This window comes from Triturus cristatus, chromosome 3_1 (genome assembly GCF_964204655.1).
Source record: "Triturus cristatus chromosome 3_1, aTriCri1.1, whole genome shotgun sequence".
NCBI classification, from domain to species: domain Eukaryota; kingdom Metazoa; phylum Chordata; class Amphibia; order Caudata; family Salamandridae; genus Triturus; species Triturus cristatus.
The window spans coordinates 217,134,913-217,162,261 of record NC_140583.1 but is presented as its reverse complement, the minus strand read 5'-3'; the positions used below and the strand labels follow the sequence as shown (position 1 = coordinate 217,162,261).

The 27,349-nt window shown below is 42.1% G+C and overlaps 1 protein-coding gene across 4 annotated transcripts in view; it reads left to right on the top strand.

Annotated features, from left to right (window-relative positions):
* Positions 1-27,349, top strand: part of TMEM266 (transmembrane protein 266) — a 628,375-nt gene that overhangs the window by 177,175 nt on the left and 423,851 nt on the right. For all 4 annotated transcript variants that reach the window (XM_085643695.1, XM_085643694.1, XM_085643696.1 and 1 more), the window contains one exon: positions 21,466-21,620. In XM_085643695.1, coding sequence (XP_085499821.1) covers positions 21,466-21,620 — 155 coding nt within the window. The remainder of the gene's footprint in view (positions 1-21,465; positions 21,621-27,349) is intronic.

The following is a 27,349-nucleotide window of genomic DNA, read 5'->3' as shown; positions in this document are numbered from 1 at the left end:
AAATGTCAGCCGAGTAAAAGCACAAATTAGAAACACGAGCTGCCCAACAGGCCACCAGATGTGTTTATTAAAGTGCGCCATCATAAAAACATATTTTTCTGTCTGCCTGAGAACTTTCTTTTTGTAAACCTTGGCAGTAGTAAATAGGTGTGGGGAGGGCTCGGCTCAAGCAGCAGCCGCCCCTGACTGGGAGGACAGGACAGGGTGCAAACCACAGGGGGGCTGAGGTGAAGCAGGCGGAGAAGCCACGAGTGAAGAGTCACCCCCTGCCAGGAAGCAAACATCCCACAATGACACCACACCCAGTACGCATCTCTCCATAACGTGGAAGGGACAGCGTTTGCAAAATATGTTCATGCCTTAAAAAATATTTCGGTCTGCATTATTTGCTAAAGCATACAGGTGAGCCAGGAAAAAATAAAATTTGGTGACATGTATGTTTGCAAGTCAGGCAATAGCCAGCACCCGCTTTATCACTACGAAGGGTAATTCGGCACTTTAAACAGCATCATTATGGCATCTTGGGAGGCTCCATGATAGCTTTAGACAAATGTAATCATAACAAGCGGCAGGGAAAGCGCTTTCCCTTCCGCTTGGAAAAAAAGCAAAGAAGCCCGCGAGAAAAAAAGCAAAGAAGCCCGCGAGTGGTGCACTCGCGCGCGCCACTGCGAGCCATGGCCTATTGGTGCCTATTACACGCACCAAGCGCGTAATAGACACCAATAGGCCATGGGCGGAGCAATGCGCCCGCCTTTGGCCAATTGCGTGCAGTCTTTTATAAAAAAAGACGTACGCAAAGGCCAATCGCGTAGCACAAAAGGATTCCAGGGTCGATTTCTGAACCCCGGACAAACTGACTCTCGCCTGCGCGAGCACTGCTGTGCAGTGCAACGCAGGTCACGAGACCTAAAAAGGGAGTAAACTCCATCCGGGAAATTACAGGTCAAGAAGTCTTTAGACACAATACAGAAAGTATTTAGGTTAATGTGCATTTTATAGAAATATGTTAAAATAAGAGATGCCCATATTTATTTTGCTTTTGTAGAATTAAGGGCAGCGTTTGATCTTGTCCCAGGGGAGCTGCTCTGCGCATAGTTGAAAAATCGGAGAGTCCCAGATGACATCCTTACCCAGATAGTTAGGTTACATCAGGGTAACTATGCTATGGTCCATTGGGGGGGCGAATAGTAAACTAACGGAGTCAATCCCAGTTAATAGAGGGGTGAGATGGGTGCATGCTCGCACCTACCTTGTTCTCACTCTTCAATAATGATATTGTAGACCATCTCAACAAATGCAGTCATGACTCCGCGATGCTCTGCGGGTCTCTGGTTCCAGCACTGCTTTTTGCTGATGGTACTGTTCTGGTCTCACAGACGCCGATGGGGTCTCCAAAACCTTTTAGATAGCTTCAAGTAATACTGCATTAGAAAGAGTTTGGAAATAAACATTAGCAACACCAATTGTTTGTCCTTGAAACCTCATAGGTCCTTTACGAAAAACATCCATGTTGGTAAGGATCATCTTGAAATAGCCTCACAATTTAATTATCTAAGTATTACTATAGACAATAGGGTGTCGTGAAATCCCCATATAAATCACGCAATAATGATACCTACTCATGGTGCAAGGGTGATCTATTGTAAATATCATAAGTCTACAATAAAATCTGTTATGCCGGCTCTAGAGATATCCAAATAGAAAGCCCAGGCCGCAGCGTTGTTTGAGGCTTAGTTGTGGGGCATAGAAAATTTGCGGCAGCTTTTCATTGAGGAATATAAATTCATGAGGGGGCTATTAGGCCTACCGGTGACTACATCCATAACGCCCCTTTCCCACTACCTTAATGTAAAACGGATAGAGCATATTGCATACTTGAGACCTCTGCTCTTCTGGGTGAGGTTGTGGACGATATAGGAATTGGATCACTATAGAGAAGGTCTTAAAGAAATATTAGCCTTAGTTGAACTGCTACTTCTCCCCTGGCTGCGTTATGTGAAAGCGTGGTTTGTTAAGCTTGGTTTAAGTGATTATTGGGATGAGCACTAAACACTGTCCCAGAACTCCAAGAAACAATTGAAGCAGATATATTAGGAGTACCAGTTAAACATACTACATATTAACCCAAGATTAGGCAGATTAACCACGCAGTCTTTTGAAGTTGCCTTGTCCAAAGTTCAAGTAGTTGTTGGATGTTATTTATCCTTCCCTGGCAAGAGCAGTATAGTTGAAGTTTCGTTATGTTGTCTTTCAAGTTAAAGCCTGTACAGTAAAATGGAATACGGATAATGGGCTAAATGCTGAATCCCTCTGCACTTTATGCCCTTTGGCAAATGTAGGAAGTATTGCACATATTTAGTTCTTTTGCATATTCTATGACAAGATTAGGAAGAAGTGCATTCACCCTCTCTGTCAGAAGCTGGCATACAAAAAGTACCAGGAAGCTCAGTTTTGAGGTACGAAACACTGCCTTTTCCAGTATTTAATCTTTTATAGATTCACATGCTTGAATCTTCCCCGTCGTCATGGTAGGAGTCCCACTGTAACATAAGAAATAGCAGTAATGCAACATTACCGTAGACCTCCATAGAGCGGAAAACTCACTTAAGTAACTTTTCAGCCTCATTTTAGAACATCCAAACTTCAGCCAATCCCAGCTGAGACTTCGAAGTTCCCTTTCCCCACAGAGCTACCATATCTCAGATTTCTTACCGCACGTCGTGTGATAGGGAGTCTCCCTGAGCTCTGCTCAGTTACAGTATTTTCTTCTCAACTTTTGACCTCCAGTGTCAGCGTTAGCTGCTTTCAAGGTATTTCTTGGCCTTTATGCTTTTGACCTTCCTGCCTTTGAGATGCCAGAGCCTAAAAAAGGGATGTTTAGGCCCTGTAAGACCTGTGGAAAGTGTAGGCCATTTTCTGAAGACCCCCACAAACAGTGTTTGTATTGCCTCTACCCTGACCACAAACCCAGGGAATGCAAATATTGCCGCAATTTTTCAGCAAAAACCCTTAAAAAAAGGGAGGGTAGGCTGTTACTCTGGCTGCAGAAGAAAAAGGCTGCTTCAGATTCAGTGTCTGAACCTGAGGAAATGGCCCATTCTTCCTCAAAGAAAAGAAAGGATGGCAGACCCTCTTCACATCACGGGGACCCTAACAGATCAAAATCTCAGGACATATCTGAGCCAAAACACAGAAACTCTGTCAGAGGCTTCAAACCCCTCTTCAGCTCCTGCGTCTGCCTCTCTGACTCCTGTCAGAGACCAATCTTCTTGACCGTTGACTGCGTCGTCGTCTAAGATGTCACTCTCCTCATGAAAACCAGACGTTCCTGCACCGTCGACAGCTTTGTCGTCGTTGACGACAACTGTTAAGACTTTGACGTCCGCAATGACGACGGGAGCTTCAACGACTGTAACAATGTCGTTGTCGACGAGGCCGTCCCCGTCGACTAGGCCTTTGACGACCAGTTCGTCGACCGTTCCGGTGATTATGTCCCCGCAGATGAAAGCCGCCCACGCACCGTCGACGGTACCACAGACGATTGCATTGACTGTTTCACCGTTGATGGAGGGAAGAAACCCTCTTCTTCAGCACAGGCAAATCCAGGATTATTCAAAGATATCTCCTTTACCTCCTGCTCGCCTTCTGGACTTCCAAGAGTCAGAGGATGAAGGTATGTTTGGCCCTGCATACAGTCCATCGCAGTTAAGGGTCAAGTTCCAAGATTCTGATGATGACATTAAGGGCAATGATCCATCTTCTTATCTGGCAGGAGAATTTTCATTTGAAGAAAGGGACACATCCGTCATGCAGAGGCAAGAATCCTTCCAGGAACGCTATCCTTTCCATGACAGAGAGGAGGAGGGTAATCAGTTCAGGGAACCATCAATGAATGTTCCAATGTCTCTGGTGTCTGATCTCCGTCACATGCTTAATGATTATTACAAGCGTTTTCCAGATGCAAATGCTCCTCAGAGGCCTTAAGCTCCCCAAGAGCTACCCACTATTCTTCCGGGCCAAAGTATTCATAAATCCACAAGGGAGAAGAACCTTCCTCCTCCTCCTCCTATAATCATCACGGAGGATACTCAGGATGCTCAGACGGAAGAAGGTGAGATACATACAGACACAGATGCCCATGATGAATGGAATGACTACATAGCCCCTATGCCACCGTCTCCTAACCCTCCTGCTGCGGATTCCCCTCTGGCAGATATCCGAGGATTCCATGATCTTTTGGAGCGGGCTTCCAAACGTTTTGATTTACCAATGCCAACCAAACAGACTGGGTGTTTTCTATATGATTTTAAACCAGGCACTCAACGTTCAGTGAGAGCAATTCCTATAATTGACTTTCTATGGCAAGAAGGGCTAAAATTGATAAAGACACCTGCCTCCTTTCCAGCGGTTATTCCAAAATTGGATAAAAAATATAAAGCTCCAGATGACTCGCCTGCGTGCCTCATTGGTCACCCGAGGCCGGACTCTGCGATCATGTAGGAAGCACAGAGAAGAGCCAAGAATCCAGCATCTCCCTGCACTGCCCCACCGGACAAGGAGGGCTGTCACCTAGATAATATTGGGAAGAGGTTCTCTGCTTTGGCGGCTACCTCCATTAGAGCCTCTAATGCTATGTCTGTTTGGGGAGATATGACCGGCAGATGTGGTCAGACATCTCTACTCCGCTGGAATATCTAACAGAGGATAAAAAAAAGAGGCAAGAAATATTCTTGTGGAAGGCGTCTTCAGAACTCATTGAAATACCTATGGACGTTTCACTGCATTTCGACAGGTGGCAGGAGCAGCGGACCTACATCACCAGGGATGGTTAAAAGCAACCACGTTTCGTCCTGAGGTACAAGCCAAAGTTTTAGATATGCCCTTTGATGGGGAGTGCTTGTTTGGTTAGCATATAGATGAAGACACAGATATGGTCAAAGCCTTAGGCAATCTCCAACAGCGCTGCTTTCAGTCGTATCTGGCTAGAGGTCGGGGGCAATTCTTATCCCATCCGCAATTTCAGCAGTGGTACCAACCTTATCCGCAGACTACCTACCAGCCATACAACCTGTCTTTTCAGTCCAACACCGCTCAGACTTATTCGAGACCGGCAGGACGCAAGGGGCACCAATCTGCTGGAAAGTCCAAAGACTCCAATAGGAGACAATGGAGATCATCAGGCCCCTGCTACCATAGTCCCACACCATGATCACTTCTCCGCATCCTTTCAGAAATGGAACTCCATTACTTCACACAGATGGGTTCTAGACATTTTCCAACATGGCCACACACTAGAATTCATTCAGCATCCTCCAAATGTTCCACCTCGCAAAGTTCTGCTCCGTCACCTTCTAGATCTTAAGAAGTAAATAAATGTACTCCTCCTCAAGCAGGCCTTAGAGGAAGTACCCCTAAACCAGCAAAAACTGGTATTTTATTCCCACTTCTTTCTCATCAAAAAGAAAAATGGGAAATGGAGGCAGGTCATGGACCTCGGAATGCTGAACAAGTTTATAAAGAGTCAATCTTTCAGGATGCTCTCTCTTAATGAGATTCTTCTTTTAATGGAAAAAGGGGATTTTCTTACGTCTCGCGGTCTCCTTTACGCCTATTTTCATATCCCCATTCATCCTCAACATCGAAAATGTCTCAGATTCAAGGTGGCAGGGTGCTATTATCAATTCAAAGTGCTCCCTTTTGGTTTAAAGTCAGCGCCCAGGGTGTTCACGAAGTGCTTGGTACCGATAGCAGCCTTCTTAAGACATTCAAGACACCAGGTGTTCCCATACCTGGACGATTGGCTCATAAAGGCTCAGTCTTTTCAAGCAGCAGAAATTTGAACGAGAGCCTGTTGGAATCTCTTCCAGTCTCTAGGTATTCGCATAAATCTGCAAAAATCGTCCATTATCCCGGCCAAATCATTGGTCTTTCTGGGTGCACTGACCTGGGCAAACCCACTCAGAAAAGAATAATGTGCATTATGAATACGACAACGCTTCTCTCATCAAGAAGGTATGCTTCTGTGAGGCAGTACAAGTCCATGCTGGGGATGATGTCCTTTTGCAGTCCGCTCATTCCCAATTGCCGACTTTGCATGCGACCGCTGCAGGAACTGCTCGATGTGCAGTGGGTTCAGTCCCAAGGCTCATTCAACAACAAGGTTAGGATTTCTGCATCAATGATGTCCGCCATGGTCTTGTGGATGGTCAAGGACAACCTCTCATGAGGCCTTTCTTTCATTCACTCTGTACCGCAGCCGGTGATGACCTCAGATGCGTTGATGGATGGATGGAGGGGACTCACCTTCAAGAATTACAGGTTCATGGCAAGTGGTCCAAACAGGAAGCGGAGTCTCCTATAAACATTCTGGAACTCAAACCAGTGTTGTGCATTTGTGCGGCAGTGCTCGTCAGAACGTACAACACTACGACTGTGTTTTATCTCCGAAAGCAAGGCGGAACGAGATCTTGGGCGCTTTCCCTTCTTGCTCAGCAGATATGGGAATGGCTCCTTGCCAACTACATTTCCTTGCGAGTGGAGCATGTGCCAAGGATTCACAATGAGAAGGCTAACTCTCCCAGCAGGGCCTCCAAACAGTGCCACGAATGGGAGCTGAACGACCAACATTTGAAGGAGGGGTTTCACTCCTGGGGCAACCCAACATTAGATCTGTTCGCTAGGTTCCTCAACAAAAAGTTTCCTCTTTTTGCAAGCCGACATCCTCATCAAAATTCATAGGGAGACGCCTTCCAGTTTTCTTGCGGGGGATGTTCGCCTATGCATTTCCACCGTTTCCACTCATTCCTCGAATACTTAAAAAAATTAAGCAAGAGCCTTGTCGGATCATTCTCATCGCTCCTGGGTGGGCAAGACAGTTCTGGTACACCAAGCTGCATTGCCTATCAGAGTGTGCCCCAATTCTCTTCCCTCCAAACAGGATCTTCTCTACTTGAACCAGGGCCAAGTAGTTCATCCACAAATTCCATCTCTTCATTTGTCAGTTTGGCTCCTCACCACGCTGAATTTGGGGATTTGAGGCTTTCCAAAGACTGTACTAAGATACTTCAGAAATCTCAAGCTTCATCTATGTTGAAATATTACCCAGCCAAATGGAAGAGGTTCTGTACTCGGTGTATCTTGCAAACATTGCATCCATTCTCTTCATCACCGGAGCAGGTGCTTCCTTATCTCTTGCACATTGCGAAATCAGGACTTTCTCACTCTTCCGTAAGAGTTAATCTTGCTGCAATTTCTAGGTATAGAAGGCGTTCAAATCAAACTTCTCTGTGGTCTAACCGACTCATCAAAGAATTTATGAAAGGGCTTTTTAGAGTTTTTGCACCGGTTAAGCCTCCTACAGTTTTGTGGCAATTAAACACCGTTCCTTCTCAACTTATGCGTCTTTGAGCCAATACATAAATGCAAATTAATGTTCCTCTCCTGGGAAGTGGCTTTTCTCTTGGCCATTACGTTAGCCAGACGTATCCGTGAAATCCAAGCTCTCACCATAAAAAAACCGTATCTGCAGTTTCTGCCAGATCGGGGTATACTACGCAGTAACACTTCTTTTATACCTAAGGTGCCTTCAACTTACCACCTCAATGAGCCGATTGTTTTACCAACGTTCTTTTCTAATCCAGCCTCTGCAGCGAAAGGGCGTTGCATTCTCTAGACATAAAGCGATGCTTAAAGTTTTATCTGAAAAGAACGGAGTCATTCTGTAAATCCTCCCAGCTAATGATCTCTTTCTCGGCACCCATGAAAGGACAGGCCTTGACCAGGGCCAGCATTGCTCGTTGGGTCACCTCCACGATTTCCTTCTGTCATGAAAAAGCTGGTCATCCGCTTCTTGCGAAAGCACGAGCTCACTCTACCTGGAAAGTGGTGACTACCTCAGCCTTGTTTGCAGGAGCATCTTCCTGGACATTTGCAGAGCGCCAACGTGAGCGAATGCTCACACATTCATGAAGCATTACTGCCTCGATGGTTGGAAAAAGGCAGATATCTCTGTTGGACAAGCTACACTCAGACACCTCTTTGCTTAAAGTAGGTGGCTTTTAGCCTGCTTATAATTCTCTTTTTGGTTTTCTGATGCTACAAGTTTAACATCATGGTGGGATAGTTTGCCTCCCTCCACTATTTTCTTTTCTCTTATTGTGTTTTTACTGCTTACTAGTCGAATTCAAGCATGTGAATCTATAAAAGATTCAATACTGGAGAAAAAACAAGGTACTTACCTGTATCCTGTGGTTCTCCAGCATTGATATCTTTTATAGATTCGCATGCGATCCTCCCTCCTCCCCGATTGGGCTCACCAATTATCTGAGTTTGTATACCTTTACTCTGAGGTCTTAGCTGTGATTGGCTGAAGTTTGGATGTTCTAACATGAGGCTGAAAAGTTACTTAAGTGGGTTTTTTGCTCTATGGAGGTCTATGGTAATGTTGTATTACTGCTATTTCTTATGTTACCGTGGGACTCCCACCATGACGACTGGGAAGAATCAAGCATGTGAATCTATAAAAGATAACAATACTGGAGAACTACAGTGTACAGGTAAGTAACATGCTTTTTATGTTGTTTTTAGCTTCAGCATGTATTTATTAGCAGTTGCAATTGCACGGAAAAAATAGGTTTAAAGTTTAAACACTTTTGCAATTTTTAAATAATAGATTAATTGCTTATCTAAATCTGTTTTTATTTTTCCCCATTTTTTTAAATGGGAAATTTATTTTAAGATAACTTTTATGGTAAATAACTGAAAAAAACTCCTGATCCAGATGGTTTTACTGTTGCATTTTTCACGCATTTTGCTTCTTTATTAATCCCCAAACTACATAATCTATTAAACTCTTTTTTTGAATTCTGGTGAATCCTCAGGCTCTTTCTCAGATGCTCTCATTTCTTATTCCCAAGGAAGGGAAAGATTTATGATATTGTAAAAACTTTTGACCCATATCTTTAGTTAACGTTGATTACAAAATGTTTTCAAAAACTCTGGCCATAGGTTTGGAATTCCACTTACATGACCTATTGGGAAGGGAATTATCGGGATTTGTCAAAGGTCGACTTATCACAGATAATACTCATTTCATCTTTGACATTCTGTCTAAATCCTCACATGTCTCATACTCAGCAGCAGTAGCATTGGACGCAGAAAGAGCGTTTGATAGAGTGGAATGGCCATACTTTTTTCAAACTCTTAAATGGTTCGGCTTTGGACCCAAAATAATTTCCTTAATATCAATTTTATATTCAAATCCAAGAGCGGTGATATGTGGAAATGGTACTGTATCTTCTTACTTTAATTTGGGTAGGGATGTTCGTCAGAGATGCCCATTATCCCCGTTTCTTTTTAACTTAGCCTTAGAGCCCTTTTTGTTACGGATCCGTCAAAATAAAGACATCCATGGATTTGATTCTAATGATACTCAAATTAAATTAGCAGCATATGCTGATGATATATTACTATTTATTTCACAACTTCAGTCTTCTCTCCCCGCATTCCTGAATGAAGTAGACTCCTTTGCAGCTGATTCCGGAAATAAATTAAAGATAAATGCGAAATATTACCTTTATCAAAATATACTTTTAAGGATGACTTCGCAATCTCAAACTTCGCTTGGAGCCCTCAATGCATTTTTATATTTTACTCCCTCTATTTCCGGAACAATTTCAGGCTGCATGGATAATTGTATACAGAGAATAACCTCCTTAACCGCTAAATGGCATCCTCTTTACTTACCTTGGTGGGGTCGTCTCGATACCATAAAGATGATGCTATCCCCTATAGTGCTTTATACTATCTCTAATATCCCAGTATCCATTCCTTTAAAAAATTTCAAAAAAATAAACTCTCTATTGTCTTCTTTTTATGGAGTAATAAAAAGTCACACATGTCCTTATCAAAATTGATTCGTCCTGAGTCAGGAGGGGGTATTAACTTCCCTAGCTTTTCTGTATATCATAAATCTTTTTTGCTCCGTCAAGCATCAAGATGGCTCTCCAATGCCTTCGAGGATTATCCTCTTTGGGCTAAACTTGAACTTTCTTTTCTCTCTCCTTTTTAATTTCAGGAATATCTCTCCTTTTCCCGCAAGCCACAACACCTCTCGACTCCACACATCTAAAATTTTGAAACCTAATTTCCCACTAGACCCTATAACTTGGATTTCTCTCTCCAGATCCATAATATGGCATAACACCATGATATTGATACGTGGCAAGCCTTTTTACTGGAAATCCTGGAGGCAGAGTTTTTTAAAAAATTTTAACTTTATTTACCAGTTTCAGAATTTAGTACAATAAATTTCCCAGCTCCAAGTCCATGAAATTATAACATTACAGTATACAATACAGTGGTTCGAGAGGCAGAGAGGTTTAATCTGCTCATTGATGCTAGTGCTAGACGTTCCTTCACCCTGACCCCTGTACAGCAAGAAGTTTCTAAGCCTCCATGACTTTCCCTTCATTGTACATATATATATATCATAAAAAGTTCCACTCTGCCAATCTTCGGCAGAACCAGCAGGCACGGACCTCAGCCACACTCATAAAAGGACATCAAAGTCTTGTGGAAAAAGCAGTGTAGTTTAATGCAATAAACCACAGGATTACACAGGCATAGTGCCTGCCATGACTCGTTTTGCTCGTCAAAGTGAGCTTGATCACATGATGCGCCTCAGTTCCTAGGAAACGCATTTAAAAACCCAAAAATGTGCACAAGTGACTGTTGAAACAATGATACCAAGTTCATATATATATATATATTCACTGAAAAAACCATAGGTTTCAGACATGTTATAGTTAGCGGAAATTTTACTGATAAAAAAACCAATGAAATTCCCCCGTTATAGTTAGTGCAGGCAACTATAACTCACGCGACCGCAATCTTCTGCTGATGCTAATACTGTATTTAGACACTTATTTGCCCATGTCTTCTTCCATAAATTTTTAGCTATACATATATTAGAAATATTTTTTTTTCATAAAGACACATATGTCATCAGCAGAAGATTGCGGTCGCGTGAGTTATAGTTGCCTGCACTAACTATAACGGGGGAATTTCATTGGTTTTTTATCAGTAAAATTTCCGCTAACTATAACATGTCTGAAACCTATGGTTTTTTCAGTGAATTTGCAAGGTTTTTTAAATGCTAATTCCTAACTATAACGTGTGTGAAACCTATGGTTTTTTCAGTGAATTTGTACGGTTTTTTAAATGCTAAGTTACTTTACGCCATTCGTGGCGTGCACGCCCACTTAACGCAGTTCGTTCCGTGCGCGCACGGTGCGCTTAGCACGTGGGCACGCAGTGCGCTACGCGCACCGCGTGCCCACGTTACGCACCGTGCGCACATGGAGGACATATTATGCGCTTCCTTGTGATAGGTAATCTGTTAAATTTAATTTGTAAGTGATGACAATAATATGCCATGCACAGAGAGTGTTTTTTTTTTTTAATTAAAATTTTTAGCGTAAGCGCACCGTACGCGTACGGTAAGCGTAATCGGCGAAATTTTCAAAAAATAAAAATTTACCGTTTTTGGCCTTTGAGGACTCAACTAACATGGCTATGTGCATGGGCGCTGTCTAAACAGCCCCTTTATATGTTTTTTGCCTTTATTTACAGCCCCCCCCTCAGAGTGCGAGAGAGAAAATGGCGGCCGCCGCTTCCTGGTTTCGACCGATTCGAATGTTTACTTAGATGTAACAGCCAATCAGAATCGCGCTCGCGCACGCCACCGTACGCGTACGGTAAGCTTACGGTAAGCGTACCGTAAGCTGGCTCAGATATATATATTGATTTAAAGGCTTTTTTCTCAGAATCTACTGAACAGATTTACACCAAACCTACAAAAGGCACTTCCTTGACCTGAGGACTACCTCTCTGCCAAATTTCTAGTAATTCTGTTCAGCTGTTCGGGCTGTAGCCCTGTCTAAAGGTCCTATGGAAAAATGCATGGGAAAAACGCGTTTTGGGACCCCCCTTTTATCTCAGCCCCAGCTTGACGAATCCCCCCGAGACTTTCAGGGTAGGAGCGGAGCGTAGCGCCCCACCTATTTTGAGAAATTCGCGAGGATTCGTCGACCGGCGCCAAAGTTATTCAAAATAGAATGTTGCGGATTTCCTATGGAAAAGGGGTCCTAACTATAACTACCTACTGGCGACCGCCAGTAGGTAATATATATATATATATATATTATCTACTCGCGGTCGCCAGTAGATCATTATAGTTAGGACCGTGTTTCCATAGGAAATCCGCAACATTCTATTTTGAATAACTTTGGCGCCGGTTGATGAATCCTCGCGAAATTTTCAAAATAGGTGGGGCGCTCCGCTCCTACCCTGAAAGTCTCGGGGGGATTCGTCAAGCGGGGGCTGAGAAAAAAGGGGGGTTCCAAAACGCGTTTTCCCCATGCAATTTTCCATAGGGACCTTTAGTCCAAGGTACAGCCCGAACGGCTGAACAGAATTACTTGAAATTTGGCAGAGAGGTAGTCCTCAGCTCAGGGAAGTGCCTTTTGCAGGTCTGGTGTCAATCTGTTCAGTAGTTCCTGAGAAAATCAAAAGTAAAATCATATATATATGTGGGCGGAGCCTAACCACACATCTCATCCTGAGATCTGATTGGCTGTCAGCACTTCATCCAAGAAGTGTTGGCAGCCATCTTGGGACCAATATACATGATAGCACCTCATTAAAAAGCATTGCAGTTAATGGAAGGTTTTAAGACTTTAGTTACATTATAAATCATTTGTTGATGGTACCATACTCATTTTGGGAATTGTGGTATGTTCTAAGGTGATTTCACCATGTGAAAAAGCCTTCTGCTGGGATATCATGATTGAGAGAAAAATATTTTCTCATGCTTTTCCCACAGAGGTTTGGAAGGTGATCTATAAGCTAAACTGAGAGCTTATTTTCTGTAAATTCACATTATCTTTCTCAGTCATGTGAGAATGAAGTCTGACATTCTCAGTAAAACATGTACATCCAACAAGGACAGAGACTGTCAGTTGATTCCTTTGTGTTCTACTGCAGCTTCCCAGAGTGTTCCAAAGAACAACTAGAGCGCTAACAGTCCTACTTATGATAAACGTATGGCACACCTGAAGCCATCTTGCTTGGATTAAAGTGGTAACTCTTAAAACATTTAATTTAAAAAGAAACAAAATGAAGGGGTTCATTTTTCCATAACAAGTATGATTAGTGCTGCAGAAAGAAAAACTAGGGCACATTTTGACTTCTGAAATCCTCTTTTATTTCATAAAAAAATTCTGACATGCAGACTGAAACATGCACTTTAAATACCAGCAGCAGTTTTCCCTGGTGAGCAGTAGCTTTACTACAGTGATCTAATGAGCAAAAAGAGTGCTAACATTCTGAATTTATGGCAAATGTGTGACACATCTGAATGCCTTCTTGATGGAATCAAAGTAAAAAACTGAAAGTATTTCCTACTGAGGAGACTGCAGTAAATGAGGAAATTAGGAAACTTCATAACAAATAAGTCTCCCAAGATGGCCACCAGAGACAAAAGAGCCCAAATGTAGCCCAAATATCACCCAGATGTAGCCCAAGTAAAGCCCAATGATAGAATGTCCCAGAGTGTTCTTAAAAACAACTAGAGCGCTTACTGTCTTCATTATGACAAAAGTATGGCACACCTGAAGCCATCTTGATTGGAATAAACTGGTAACACTTAAAACATTTAATTTAAAAAGGAACACAATGAGGGGGTTCATTTTGCCATAGAAATTATGATTAATGCTGCAGAAAGAAAATGAGGGCACATTTTGAGTGACTTCTCAAATCCTCTTCTATTTCATTAAAAAATTCTGACATGCAGACTGAAACATGCACTTTTAATACCAGGAGCAGACTTCCATGGTGAACAGTAGTTTTACTACAGTGATCTAATGAGCAACTAGAGTGCTAACTTTCAGAATTTATGGCAAATGTGTGACATATCTGAATACCTTCATGATGGAATCAAAGTAAAAAACTGAAAGCATTTCCTACTGAGGAGACTGCAGTACATGAGGAAATTAGGAAACTTCATAACAAATAAATCTCCCAAGATGGCCACCGGAGACAAAAGAGCCCAAATGTAGCCCAAAATCACCCAGATGTAGCCCAAATATAGCCCAATGACAGAAGTGTGCAAAACACTTATTATTTTGTGTTTTTGCAGTGTTATATAGTGCAGACTTGTCAGGTATTGGAGTGCTTTACATGAGCATTGGTTACATCACACAAGAACAAATTCATTTTGGTTGTAGACATGGGGAGACTAAGTGATTTGACCAGAATCACAGAATGTCGAGCTGAAGCAGAAACTCCAACCTGGTTCCCCAGTTGCAAAGTCTGCAGTTCTGGAAGTAACACCACATCCTCTCCCCTAAGTGCAACATTTAATCAAGTGGTCAACTGGATAAAAAAACATAAAGATAACAAATAATTTAAAAGTGCTTTGTCGCTATTTGAAAACTCAGAAAATATGTCCTTATTTTAGTCTTTTAGAGCACTAAGCATAATTTTGATGCCAATAAGACCCTCTCATATATGTAATTTCTAAAGGAAATGCTCTAGGTATTACAGTTTTGATTACATCAAGATGACGTCAGGCGTTCCACACTTTTGTAATAAATATAGAATGTTAGCAATCTAGTTGTTCATTAGGATACTGTTGAGAGGCAGAGGCCAGGGGCACGGACTCTGAAAATTGAAGGCAGGTAGGAGGGTGCAAAGGCAACAATTTAACCACACTGAGCAGGCAGGAAGGGCCGTGGCAGCACAACAGACTATGGAGGGCAGTGGAAAGGGGGGCAGGGGCAACAAACCAACAATACAGGACTTGCAAGAGAGGCTGTGGCAATGTAATAGAGCATTGTGGGCAGAAGGAAGAGGCAATGGTAGTACAACCATACATGAAAAAAAAAAGAAGTGCAGAAAGAAGCAACAGAAGTCCGTTACAGTCATCTGACAATGCTAGGCAGGTGGGAGGGGAGTGGCAGCTCAACAGAATACTCAGAGTAGATAGGAGTGGCAGGTCCATGGAACATGGTGGGCAAAAAGGATGGAGCAGGGGCATGCACAAAGACATCGGAGGGCAGGGGGAAGGAGAATAGGGGCAGCAAGCTAAGCACAGAGTTTAAGCAGAAGGTCAATGATGGGGCATAGAATTGGGCAATGGAGGGCAGGAGGAGGGGACTGGTACATCATACTAAATTGAGGGCAGTGGCAGCACATCAGACCATGCATGGCAGGAGGGAGGAGGCTAGTCCATGGATTCACACAACAGAGGATAGGGAGGAGGGGGATAGGGGATGGGGCAGCAAGCTAACTGTTCAGAGAAGGCGGGTATTAGGAACTTTGTTTTTAAAACGTGTGTCTGTGCGAACTACTTAAAATATGAACAAGTATGCAGCATAATCTCACTTTTATTCAGGAAGAAGAGGACGTTTGTGACTGTGACTCCGGGCTCACTTGGCAGAAATACCCCCTGACCCTCCACCCCCTATCGCAAAATGTAATGCCCGTGAAAAGGGTAGGTGAACACAGTGTTATATAGAACATAGTCCTGAGAGCACGATTGAAAATGAAAACTAGATATAGTGTATGGTATAAACTATGCACCAAAAAGTGTGATATAAGATGAACCGGGCGTGAAATATAATATGCAATACATTGTGCGCAATGACAGATTCATTGGAGAGCGCGAGATAGCACAGGCACTAGCGCGTGCTATGCGATGTGCGCCTTGGAGTGTAATATGCACAGGGCAGTGTTGTGTAACCTAACTAGTCTCTAAAGTTGTAATATAAAATATGTGCTGGGGAGTGTAACATTGCATATGCACTGTGACAAAGATATGGATCCCAGATTGTAATATGTATGGCATAGCACTGTGCGTTATAACATAGGCATCGAGGAAGGCACGTTAGATGGGGCAGTATAAGCCGTGCGAAGACAAGTGTGGCATGACATATTCACGGGGTGGTGTTACAGTGCACATGGGCTAGAGAGTGTCATAGCATATGCACTAGCTGGTGGAATACAACACAGAGGTGTGTGGCACTCGGCAGGCAATGGTGGGTGTAACACAGCATTGGGCTCTGCCAGGAGCGCGCTGTGACTCTCAAGTGATGTTCGTCCCCTTTCCAGAGAGTAAAATAAAAAGTATGACACATCCGGCAGTGGATGTGTGTTTTAATAACCGTGAGGGGGGTTTCTTACATAGTTTTGGTCTAATTTTTGTCGAATCCCCTTTGAATGGCTTGGTGTGCATGTGTATTAAATGTGCCCGTCAATAGCTACCCATGTTTGTATAAATAAACGACAAGGGTGTCTACCGGGATTAGGCACGGTAGGGCATCAGACATGTCAGAGCTTTACTAGTGGTGTAAATACATTCCACGTGGATTCATTGTATGCATAGTCGCCTTTTAATGAATATCACTCAAATGGTGATAGGTACGTACGGTTTGTCCAGCATGTCCTAGGTGTGTCTATAAATATATATTTTTTAAAAATAATAAAAAACAGTGGCCGGCCCTGGGGATTGGGGTCAAAAAAATATTATTAGGAGACAGGCCCTGGGGGATGGGGTCATCAGGGCCAATAAATTAGAATAAGAAGGGGAACCACACAGCCACCCTTCTTAAAAAATTTAAATAAATAAAAGACTGGCATCGTGCCGGAGGCCACGCCCCCTCCTTGCAGCACTCTGCAAACGCGTCCCCTGGCGAGTTGTAAGTTGGGGAATTACTTCCTCTTCAATACTGAGGGTCCCTGAGGGCCAACTAGCCCAACAGGCATCTCCAGTATGCGCCAGGGAGCTGCGCTGCAGACAGGTGTTCTGAGGCCAAGCCCCTTTTTACACCTCTCTGCAACGCAGCTCTGTGGCGCTTACTGGAGGTACCTAGTGGTCTAGTTTGACCCTAGGGACCCTTAGGATTCAAGGGGACTTAATCTCTCAACTTAGAACAGCCACAGGGCGCGTTTACACAGTGGTGAAGGGAGGGGACGGGGCCTGAGGTGATGTGTGCAAACACGCCCTATGGCACGTTTTAAATTGGGGATATATTTTCCCTTCAATACTGAGGGCCCCTGGGGGCTAACTAGCCCACCAAGTGCTTCCAGTAAGCGCCACTGAGCTGCATTGCAGAGAGGTGGTCCAGGCTGTGCCACTTTTTACACCTCTCTGCAACGCAGCTCTGTGGCACTTACTGGAGGTACCTAGTGGGCTAGTTGGACCCTAGGGACCCTCAGGATTCAAATGAACTTAATCTCCCAACTAAAAACGGACACAGGGCGTGTTTACACAGTTGTGAAGGGAGGGGACGGGGCCTGAGTTAACGTGTGCAAAAACGCCCTGTGGCCTGTTTTAAGAGGTAGTTTTAATCCCCCTGCCCTATTGTATACTAGGGGCTTACAGAGGAGGTCATGCTAATCACAGGGGGACCCCAACGCATAATGTTCCCTAGTGTATGTAGGTGTTTTCACTGTATTCTAAGTGTCTTTTAACATAGCACTGGCTCTAGGACTGGTTAGTCAGACTCAGTTACCACCAGTATCCGTCTGAAAAAGTTGAGGGTACAGGATGATTTTGCAACAAGGATTCTTTCTGCTCTTCTTTTTGTTCTTTCTGCACGTTCTCCTTCTTCCTGCACTTTTCTTCATCTTTGAGGACTTCTGTTGCTTCTTTCTGCACTTCTTTTTTTTCTTTCTGTGCATTTTTTCTTCTTTCTTCACATGTCCTATCTCTGTAGGCATAGTTAGAAATTAGCATTTAAAAAACCTTTGAAATTCACAGAAAAAACCATAGGTTTCAGGGGTGTTATAGTTAGCTGGACTTTTCACTTGTACAAAACCATTGAAATTCCCCCGTTATAGTTAGTTCAGCTAACTATAACTCGCGCGCCCGCAATGCACTGCTGATGACGTCACATATTACATCACTCATGACATGGTCAGTGACATCACTCATGACATCACTGATGACATCTCAAATGACATCACTGATGACATCACTGATGACATCATCCTTGTGATAGAGTGGCAGACCTCCTCTCGCCCTAATATAAACTTTGATGCACACATTCAAAAATAGAGACTAAAATTTTCAAAACAATCGACATACCAATACCAGTTACACCAACCTCTTCAGTAATTCTAAGATCCACACACATCCACTCATTCACCAACAGTCCTATACAGTCACTCATACATGTACTCACTCATCATATGTACTCATACACCTATACATCCTGTTACACAATGCCACTCATCCATAGAGTTACTCACACACACAGTCACTCATGTTAATAAAGAATAAAACATACATTTACTTGCATATACAGTTATACACACACCACCACACTTACTTCTACGGAAACTTACACATACTTAGTCTTTTAAACAATCACTTATAGAAACACATACTTATTCATACAGGAACTCTTTCAATCTCTCACTCTCACATATACTCACTTATATACACCAATAGTCACATATACTAGTTTAAGACATATGTAGCTACTCATAAAGACACTATTGAGGCAGTCATTCACTCACTAACACACCCATACACACACTCATCCACCCATACAGTCCTGCACACATGCTGTCTTCAACACATGCAAACAGTGAGTCACTCATTCATGCACCTATGCACTACGTAATACCCCCCACCGAACCATGCAGAGACACTCAGACTGATACTCAAAAAACCAACTAATAACCTATATAGACACCCATGTAGCTACTCACCAACCCATGCAGCCACTTATACACAAAGTGAGAGACTGATACAGATATTTACATATTTAAACATTACTCACTAAGCCATGTATTCACTATGATACACTTAATCAGTCAGTTACACAATCAATTTTTCAAAAACAAATCATCCATTTAGACACTTATATACCCATTTATTCTTCCATCGACCTTGAGATATACATATATAAAACATATTTAATTTTCAGAAAAACAGACATTCACTGGATGATGTCATCAGTGATGTCATCAGTGATGTCATTTGAGATGTCATCAGTGATGTCATGAGTGATGTCACTGACCATGCCATGAGTGATGTAATATGTGACGTCATCAGCAGTGCATTGTGGGCGCGCGAGTTATAGTTAGCTGAACTAACTATAACGGGGGAATTTCAATGGTTTTGTACAAGTGAAAAGTCCAGCTAACTATAACACCCCTGAAACCTATGGTTTTTTCAGTGAATATATATATATATATAATCATTTTGGCTTTTGTATTATGAATTATTTTTTTCAGATGACTTTTAATCCCCGTTTGTTTACGCTAATTGATTTGTATATTTATATTGATTCTTCTCCTTCTAGATAGGCTACACTCATGTACACATCCAACTTTTTTGCTTTTAAGTTTACAATTTCATTCATGCGACTATGTACTGCTATATTGTCATTTGTATTGTGACTTATATTTTCCTTAATAAACTTACTTCTGAACTTAAAAATAACCGAAAAAAAGTTTGAAAGAATGCTGTGGGTTCATGGAAAAAAAAGTTGCTTATAGTTCTGGACTTTATCAAATGCTTAGCATTCTGCTTAGAAAATGCTTATTTTGGTGGGCTATCTCTGGGGCTGAAATCTACAGAATGTAGGTAAAATAATGATTAAGTGGTGCAGCCATATAACTCCTTTAGCTAAGGAATGATCAGTCACCTGTGAAATATTTAGTGGTGCCATGCATTCATACAGACAGGCCAGTTGTGTTTTGCATGATCAGTTTTACCTTCCTATAATGCAGAAAGTATGCCATAGTGGGAAGGAAAATTCAGATTTCAAGGGTTTGATTTGTCAAACACTTTTTGTAGGGTGTCAAATGTACTTTATGAACAATCTACTCATCTTTTTACCTGCTTGAACAATAATCCTTATTTAATAAATCCTAATTTAAACAAATTGTAATTAAGATTATTTGCTACTAGTGGTATGCTAAAATGTTGGGTGAGTTTGCGTGTCCAAAGAAGTGTCGGTTAGATTTAACATAGTATTGATGAAAAGCTGTACAAACAAAATAATGCCCAAGTAGACCTATCGCTTAATTGTAAGTGTGCACATGCATCTAATGCATTGCTGAATTTTAGAAAATGTTCTTTCTGATGATTGCAAATACAGATTGACATTATTGTCTTTGCGTACTGAAATTACTGTCGAAAAGTAGCATTTTGGAAGAAATAAACATTTGTTAATTACTGTACCCTTAAAATGGTTTTTGTTATTTAATGTATTCAAAAGATTTGTGCTTTTGTGTTTTAGGAATCCTATAGATCTAATATAGGATTTTCCAATAGAACTTTAAATTCAATGGTATACACTAAGGTTGTATGGCAATATAGGCATTAGTAATCACAAAATGATTAAACAAACTTATTCTGCTATTTTTAACTGAAAAGTTAATCGCCCTTTATGCAGTGAAATGTTGTCGCTTTTGGTTTTTATTGTACTTAAACAGCAAAAAAATGCTTTGATCCCAATATGCTATGGTTCCGTTAAACTTGCCCAGAGGGAGGCTTAAACCATGACCAGACAGATGCTCATGGTGAATAGAAAATTAATAGAAAGCTGATTTTAGTGATATACCAATAATTAAGAGGAGAGAGCTAGCCCCCTATTTAACTCTTAAGTACCAACTGTGTATCTTTACTTTCATAACTTCCAGTCACAAGGTAATGAGGGCCAGATGTATCAAGCGTTTTCCCGTTCGCAAACTGGCCGATTCGCAGATGTATCATCCCAAAAGGCATACGCAAAATAGTGAATTGCATGCTCTAAGGAATCGCAATTTACCACCAACTTCAAGTTGGTGGTAAATTGCAAATCCTTGAAAAAATGCAATTTTTTGCATTTTTCTAAGTGCCATGTGGCGCACATACATGCCCTTAGGGCATGTATGTGCGCCACCTGTGCACATATGCATATTTCAAAGGTGCAATAGGGTATCCTTTTGGCACTCTTGCACTCTTGAAATTGCATGCGCAATTTGCGAGTACCTTTTGGGTACTCGCAAATTACGCATGCAATTCCCATTCATTTCTATGGGCCTCTAGGCCCATAGAAATGAATGGGTAGCCATTCCTTATTTGTGACTCGCAATTTGCGAGTTGCAAATAAGGAATGTTTAGGATTCGCAATTTTATTTGTTCCTTTTTACGGAAACTCAATAAAAGTATCTGACCCACGTTTGTCTTGATAGCAGAAATGATGTATTACTGTTTTTGCAAAGTGGTTCAAGGAGTGAGAGTAAATGACTTTGTAGTGGTTAGGCTAATAGTGCCACAATAGTGGTATCCGCTGTAGGCACTGCTTGCTCCATGCTATTAAAATTACTATCACGTTTCAACATTACATAGCTTTTTTTGTAATCTCATAACTCACTGCCTTGTTTTTTTGTTGTTTTTTTTTAAAGATCCAATTGGCTTAAACCGTGTTGTGGCAGAAGAGCTGCTGTTTGGCAGGTATTTTTACTCAGTGCAAGCCTCAACAGTTTCCTGGTCGCCTGTGTATTATTGGTGGTGATTCTTCTAACTCTGGAACTTCTAATAGATATAAAGTTTTTACAGTGTGAGTAAAACATTTTTAAACCTAACTAGTTATTTATTTGCAGAGTTTTGTATAGCACTGGCTAAACCTGGAGGTATCAGAGCGCTTTACATGAGGATTAGCGAGATACAAAATGACATCCGTTACAGAAGCCTAGTTTCACATAGGAAAAATAAAACTGTGTTACACAGTAACAAGAGTTACTACAGCATAGAATACCATATACACACGTCATATGGGGAATAGAAGGTGGAGGGTGAAAAGTAAAAAGGGGTGGGAAGAAGATCAGGCCAGGTAGAACCGGTAAAGGGGAAAGTACGTCAGGGTAGCCAAAAGTCACTGAACGTCAAAACAAGGAGATCAGCAAACGTAACATCCGGTGTTGTGGTGACTGAGCAAGATGTTAATGTTAATTTTGATTTGTAGAGCGCTTAATACCTGCAGGTCTCTAAGCGCTAAGATATGAGGGGTGTAGGAGACCCAAGGGGGTGGGTCAACTCAGATAGTGATCAGTCAGGCGACATAGGGCATAGTCCAGCGGCATGTTGAATCGGCTTGAAGCCGCCAAGATGGAGGACCCGGGTCACGGGCGCCGATGGCATTAACACAAAATGGCGGCAGCCACTGGAACAAGAAGGGCAAGAGATTGCCGATCAAACTCAGGTCATTTACATGCACATGTTCAGGGCAGCAGACTCGTCGATTCGGTATGCTGCAAAGTCAGTTCGGACGTCCAGGCAGCAGCCTCGGATAAGGAGGGGCAGCAGCGGGGACCAAGAGGGCGCTCCTACCCCGACTCAAGAAGTGAAAAACAAGCTCGGGGGCAATTCGATCATAGTGCCGCAGACGCAGAACTCTCTCAGCTGCACTCATCCTGGGGGGAAACCACTATAATTAAGTAATTGATGGGTTTTATTCCATTTTCTAGTTGATGTTTGAGTCCAACTAAATTAGGATTGTTGCATGTTTTCCTATATTTACTGTAGCCAGAAACACTTTTTTGCTCCACATCTGATGTTCGCATATCTGTTTATTAAATACCTATTGCCACAGAGGGCACTTTATCAGGAAGCCAAAACCTTGCTGTGTTTAGCACCCACCTATAGTGTAGTTCTTATTACAGGATGGATAATGTTTACACTTTGTAAATCCTAAATGAGAAGTTTTATATAAATGTATTTTCCTAGATTAGCACTTTGATTTTTTTCATGGATTGAGGTTAATAGTTTGGGAAGATAACTCATAAAAAAAAGATGCAAGATCCCTTCCACAACTACCTTCCAGGGTTGCAATTACCCAGCAAACTTCTAGGGAACTCTCATTGTGCTCATAACACTTCAAGGAACTAGGGACAGTTAGGCTAGATAATCGCAGCAGAAAGCTTCAAACTGAGTACCCTCAGCAGTAGAATACACATGTACAGACACACATTCTATCCCACCCTCCTTATGGATGAAGGATTGAGTGAGCCTTTGCATTATTTGAACTTAAGATCTGCAGGTCACACATACCTGCCAGCAGTAAGTGCTTTAGTCATTGAAGCATGTTAGCCAGTGTTCCAGAGCTAAACTCCCATGCGCATAAAATGTTCATTAATATGTTAAGTTTCCACTGTACACTGCTATCAGCAGATTACCAGTTGCAAATGCCAAGGCTTTTATATCTATAACATTTCATTTACTATGTAATGGAAAGCATTCCTAGAACAGCTAGACATCTTAGAACAACCATATAATCTTATATCGTACTTTTGCTGTAATTGAAATAGTATTTTTATTTATATATGTTTCCACTCACTGATATTCCATATTCTGGCGGTAATGCTGTTTATGATGTGGTCTAAGAAGTTTATTGACTCTGTTATCAATGATAAAATGTCATCCATTCCATATTCTTCAAAAGATCTCGTTTTAATGGGAATTACATGTTTTAGATTATCAGGCCAGATATGCTTCACCCCCAAACCTACATTTTTCACCAATTTGTTTATACTGGTTTTTGTTTCCTACACTTATAATGTCTCTTGTCCACATTGCTATTGCTTCTGCTATGCTGTGTTTAGTTTTTTGGTGGTTCTTAAAGTATAATCCCTAAAGTCATTGGCTGTACTGGCAATTTTACTTGCTTGTGAGCCAGAAAGCTCTGAAAGCTCTGCGCCAAAGATGAATTGTTTTTTGTGAAGCAAAATAAATTTGGTTCTACAAGTGTGTCTACTAGTTGTCTCATAAGTAAATAGTGACCTTTTTTGTCAGCACTAGTTCAAGACCTGTCTAAGGCTCCTATTAATTACTATTTATTTACTAGAAGTAAATGGAATTTTTACAGTTTGCGTTGGTGCCTAACACTTGGTCCCTACCCACTTACTGCTCCCATCTCTCCATCTGATGGTCAAGCCCTCATTATAATCAGACATGATATTAAATAGGATGTCCGCTAAAGAGAGATGGCGTTAATTGATTTTTCACATCCCCTCTGTAGAACCTGAAGATGATATTCAAGTATTTTAATGAGTCAAAACATTAGTTTACTAGGTGAGATTAGGGGTTAATAATAATAATAATAATACCAGTATTTTTAAAGCGCAAACAATTACCCGAGGGTAAGAAGTAAAAAATAAATAAATAGAGGGTGTGAAGGCGCTGGGAGTCGCCGGGAAGATTAAGCGAGCTATTGCCCAGAGTCACATGGTGCTGAGCTAACCTGCTGCCGGGGATCGAACCGTGAGCCCCTGTGTTCCGGAGTTAGCCACCCTGGCCGCTGCACCACACCTCTTCCCTATCTGGTCAGTGCGAAGTTATTTCTGGAGAGTACCTTCCATGGCTGGGGTAGCACATTGACTTTCCCTGTGTCCTGCACCCAGGAAATGGTGTATATTTTAAAGAAAGTGCAAGACACAAATGGATTGGTATAATGCTTGAATTAATCGCCACAGCTGGTAATCAATGTAGGCCATATTCCTGCCCATTTACAAAAACGCTATGGTTAGAATTGCTAGACCAGATCTGCAATGATGGTACATACATTTATTTATTGAATAAGTTAGATTGTGGCTAATTTTAAACGTGAGAGTGCATTTGTATTATATAAACTACAAAGATGGAACCATATTACCTTCTGCATAAAGCCCATAAGAACCTGGCTATCTTAACTTAAGCTCCCTCCAGTGTCCCTGTACTATTGTCACTACCTGTCTTTACTGTAACCTATTTCTTTAACTCTGTTTTAGAAGTTTGGAAATTACCAGGGAAATTAACTTTCAGTCATTCATGTTTTATAACTTTGTTTTAAGCCTAATAACGTTATGTAGTAGGAGAAAGGGACATCTCTGGTATCTGTTCTGTTTTTTAACACTTTCAGTATAAATTGAGGAGCAAAATACAGAGAAGTCTTAATTTGCTTTACTTAATTTCTTGCTTACTTTAATGTCACATCAGTTACACTACTACACTGAGTTAATTTGAAGGTATTCTAAAGTATAATGCACCACATAATTTGTTTGTGTATTAATTAAATGTCAACATTTGCTGTATATACTAGACCAGTGATAATGCTCACTGAATAACGCATGATAGCGTCTCGAAAGGCTGACCCTGATTGTTCTTAGCTTACAGTGAGCATGTATTACTTGTTTTTATAGCGTTTTTAGCATTTTTTTAGTTTAGATGTGTGGCACTCACCTCCTGCACTTGTGCCCCGCGTTGACCCACCCGCTCTCCGTTCCACCGTGGTTCTCCTGTTTGCTTAGAGGGAGCGGGTCAGAGGAGGCGTAGCTCAGGGAATTAACTTCCGGTAGCGGTCTACTAAAGCCGCATGACAGTGTGGACACGCAGCTGGCACGCCAAAGGCAAGCCTGTCTGCGCACATCCACTTCCGAACGGGGCCAGGGGCCAGAACCCCTGCCCCTTTCTCTTCAGGTAAAATTGCCTATTCCCCCTCCCAACTCCTAAAGCTAAGGAACCCGTGTCAAGATAACTGTCGCCACTCTATGTACCCATCTAATGAGGACTCTATTTGCAGTCATTGCTCTTTCAGGCTGTGCCCTGTTCTAGAGGCGCCGCCTGACTCGCAGACATCATATACATTGAAATGTTTTTATTATACTGTAGATCATTACCAAAACACTCCAGTGAATGTAATATATTTTTAGAAGAAAGACCAGATGTTTTATTTCTAACCGATCCCTGTCTCCATAAGGATTCTGAAACTGATTTGGTACAAACTCTTACCCCTAGTTAAAATATCCAGCGGAAAGATCGTGATAAGAGGAAAGGTAGAGGCATTGCTATTATCTTCCAAAACTCCTTCAAATGCTGTGTGAAGCCTAACCTTATTTCAGACTGCGAAAGCTTATCCTTTGCTGGATCACTTTCCGCCACTCTTTCCTTCTCAGGAGTTTTAATCTATCGCTACCCGGGTGTGGGTGGGCAATTTCTTAAATCTCTTCCTGAAATGGTGGCCACGTTAGCAAGCTCTTCCCCCACCATTCCCCTTTTATGGGATTTTAACCTGCATTCTAATGATCCAAACAAAACTGATGCCTTGGGCCTTATCCAGGACCTATTCGCTATTCAGCTAATACACAAGGTCAAGGGCCCTACACATAAGAAAGATCATATTTTAGACCCTGTTCACACCAACAATGCTGAGTTGTTGGTGGGTGACCCTATCCCCCTACCTTGGTCGGATCATCTTTGATCCCTATCTCTCTGTACTCGTCAGCTCAACCCGCTGCTACCGAATCTATTAGCAGGAGAGTCTTCCCTTGGTCCAAACTTCCTGTAGATCCATGGAGCTCTTCTTCTTAAAACTTCAACGCCAAAATTAAACTCTAGTCCTACCTTAGCCTCAGGAAAATTCACTCATTGGATAGTCTTTTTTTTTTTTTTTTTTTTTTTTAAAAAACCTTTATTTGTGCATATGAAAAGAACAAATACGGGCCTACAACCGTCAGGCCGGCCACGGTACGGTTAAGCATTGGTGCAAACATTACATCCCCTGCGCATCCACGGTCAAGATTAGCAACGAGTCATGAGGTATACACTGGAGAGATCCTTGACACCAGGGGAAGGAGAAGTGAAGGTTAATTTTAAGGTTTTCAAAATAATTTTATCAGGGAAAAATCAGTAAAGAATAAGAACCAAGGAGATTCGAGTCCGCAAGACAGCTTCACCACACGGGAGAGCAGCAGCATCATTAAAACGGTCATGGAAGGAAAATCTCAGGCAGTGAGGCGATGCAGTTATATCACAGGATAGTCACATGAGTAAATATGCACCCCTCCAGAGCCACCCCCGCTCAATCCACCCCACACCCGGACCCCGAATCGAAACAAGTATAGGGCAGAAACATAAAAGAAAAAGGCCCATAGAACTAAGTAGAAACAGTGAATTACCCCCCCACCCTACACCAATGCGGAGGCTACGGCCTGCCCCCCCCCCAGCATAGTGCCTGTCGCCCAATGAACCCGAAATATAGACAAGAGAGAAAGTAGGAATAGAGTAAAGAAAAATAAGAGAACAGAGAGGTAAGTGGGGAGGAGCCTACGTTACCCCAGAGCGCCCGAAACCATCGGCCAGCTATGGCCTCCACACACTGAGAACCCACTACGCCAAAAGCGGTCGTGTGAAGATAACGTGTCACAGCAATTTAAATGAAGACGGGCAAACCGCGACGAGTGCGCACAACATATGCAAACAGTTCCAGTCCCAGTCCAGCCCATCCGTGAAACCATGGCGATATAAGTCAGTTCA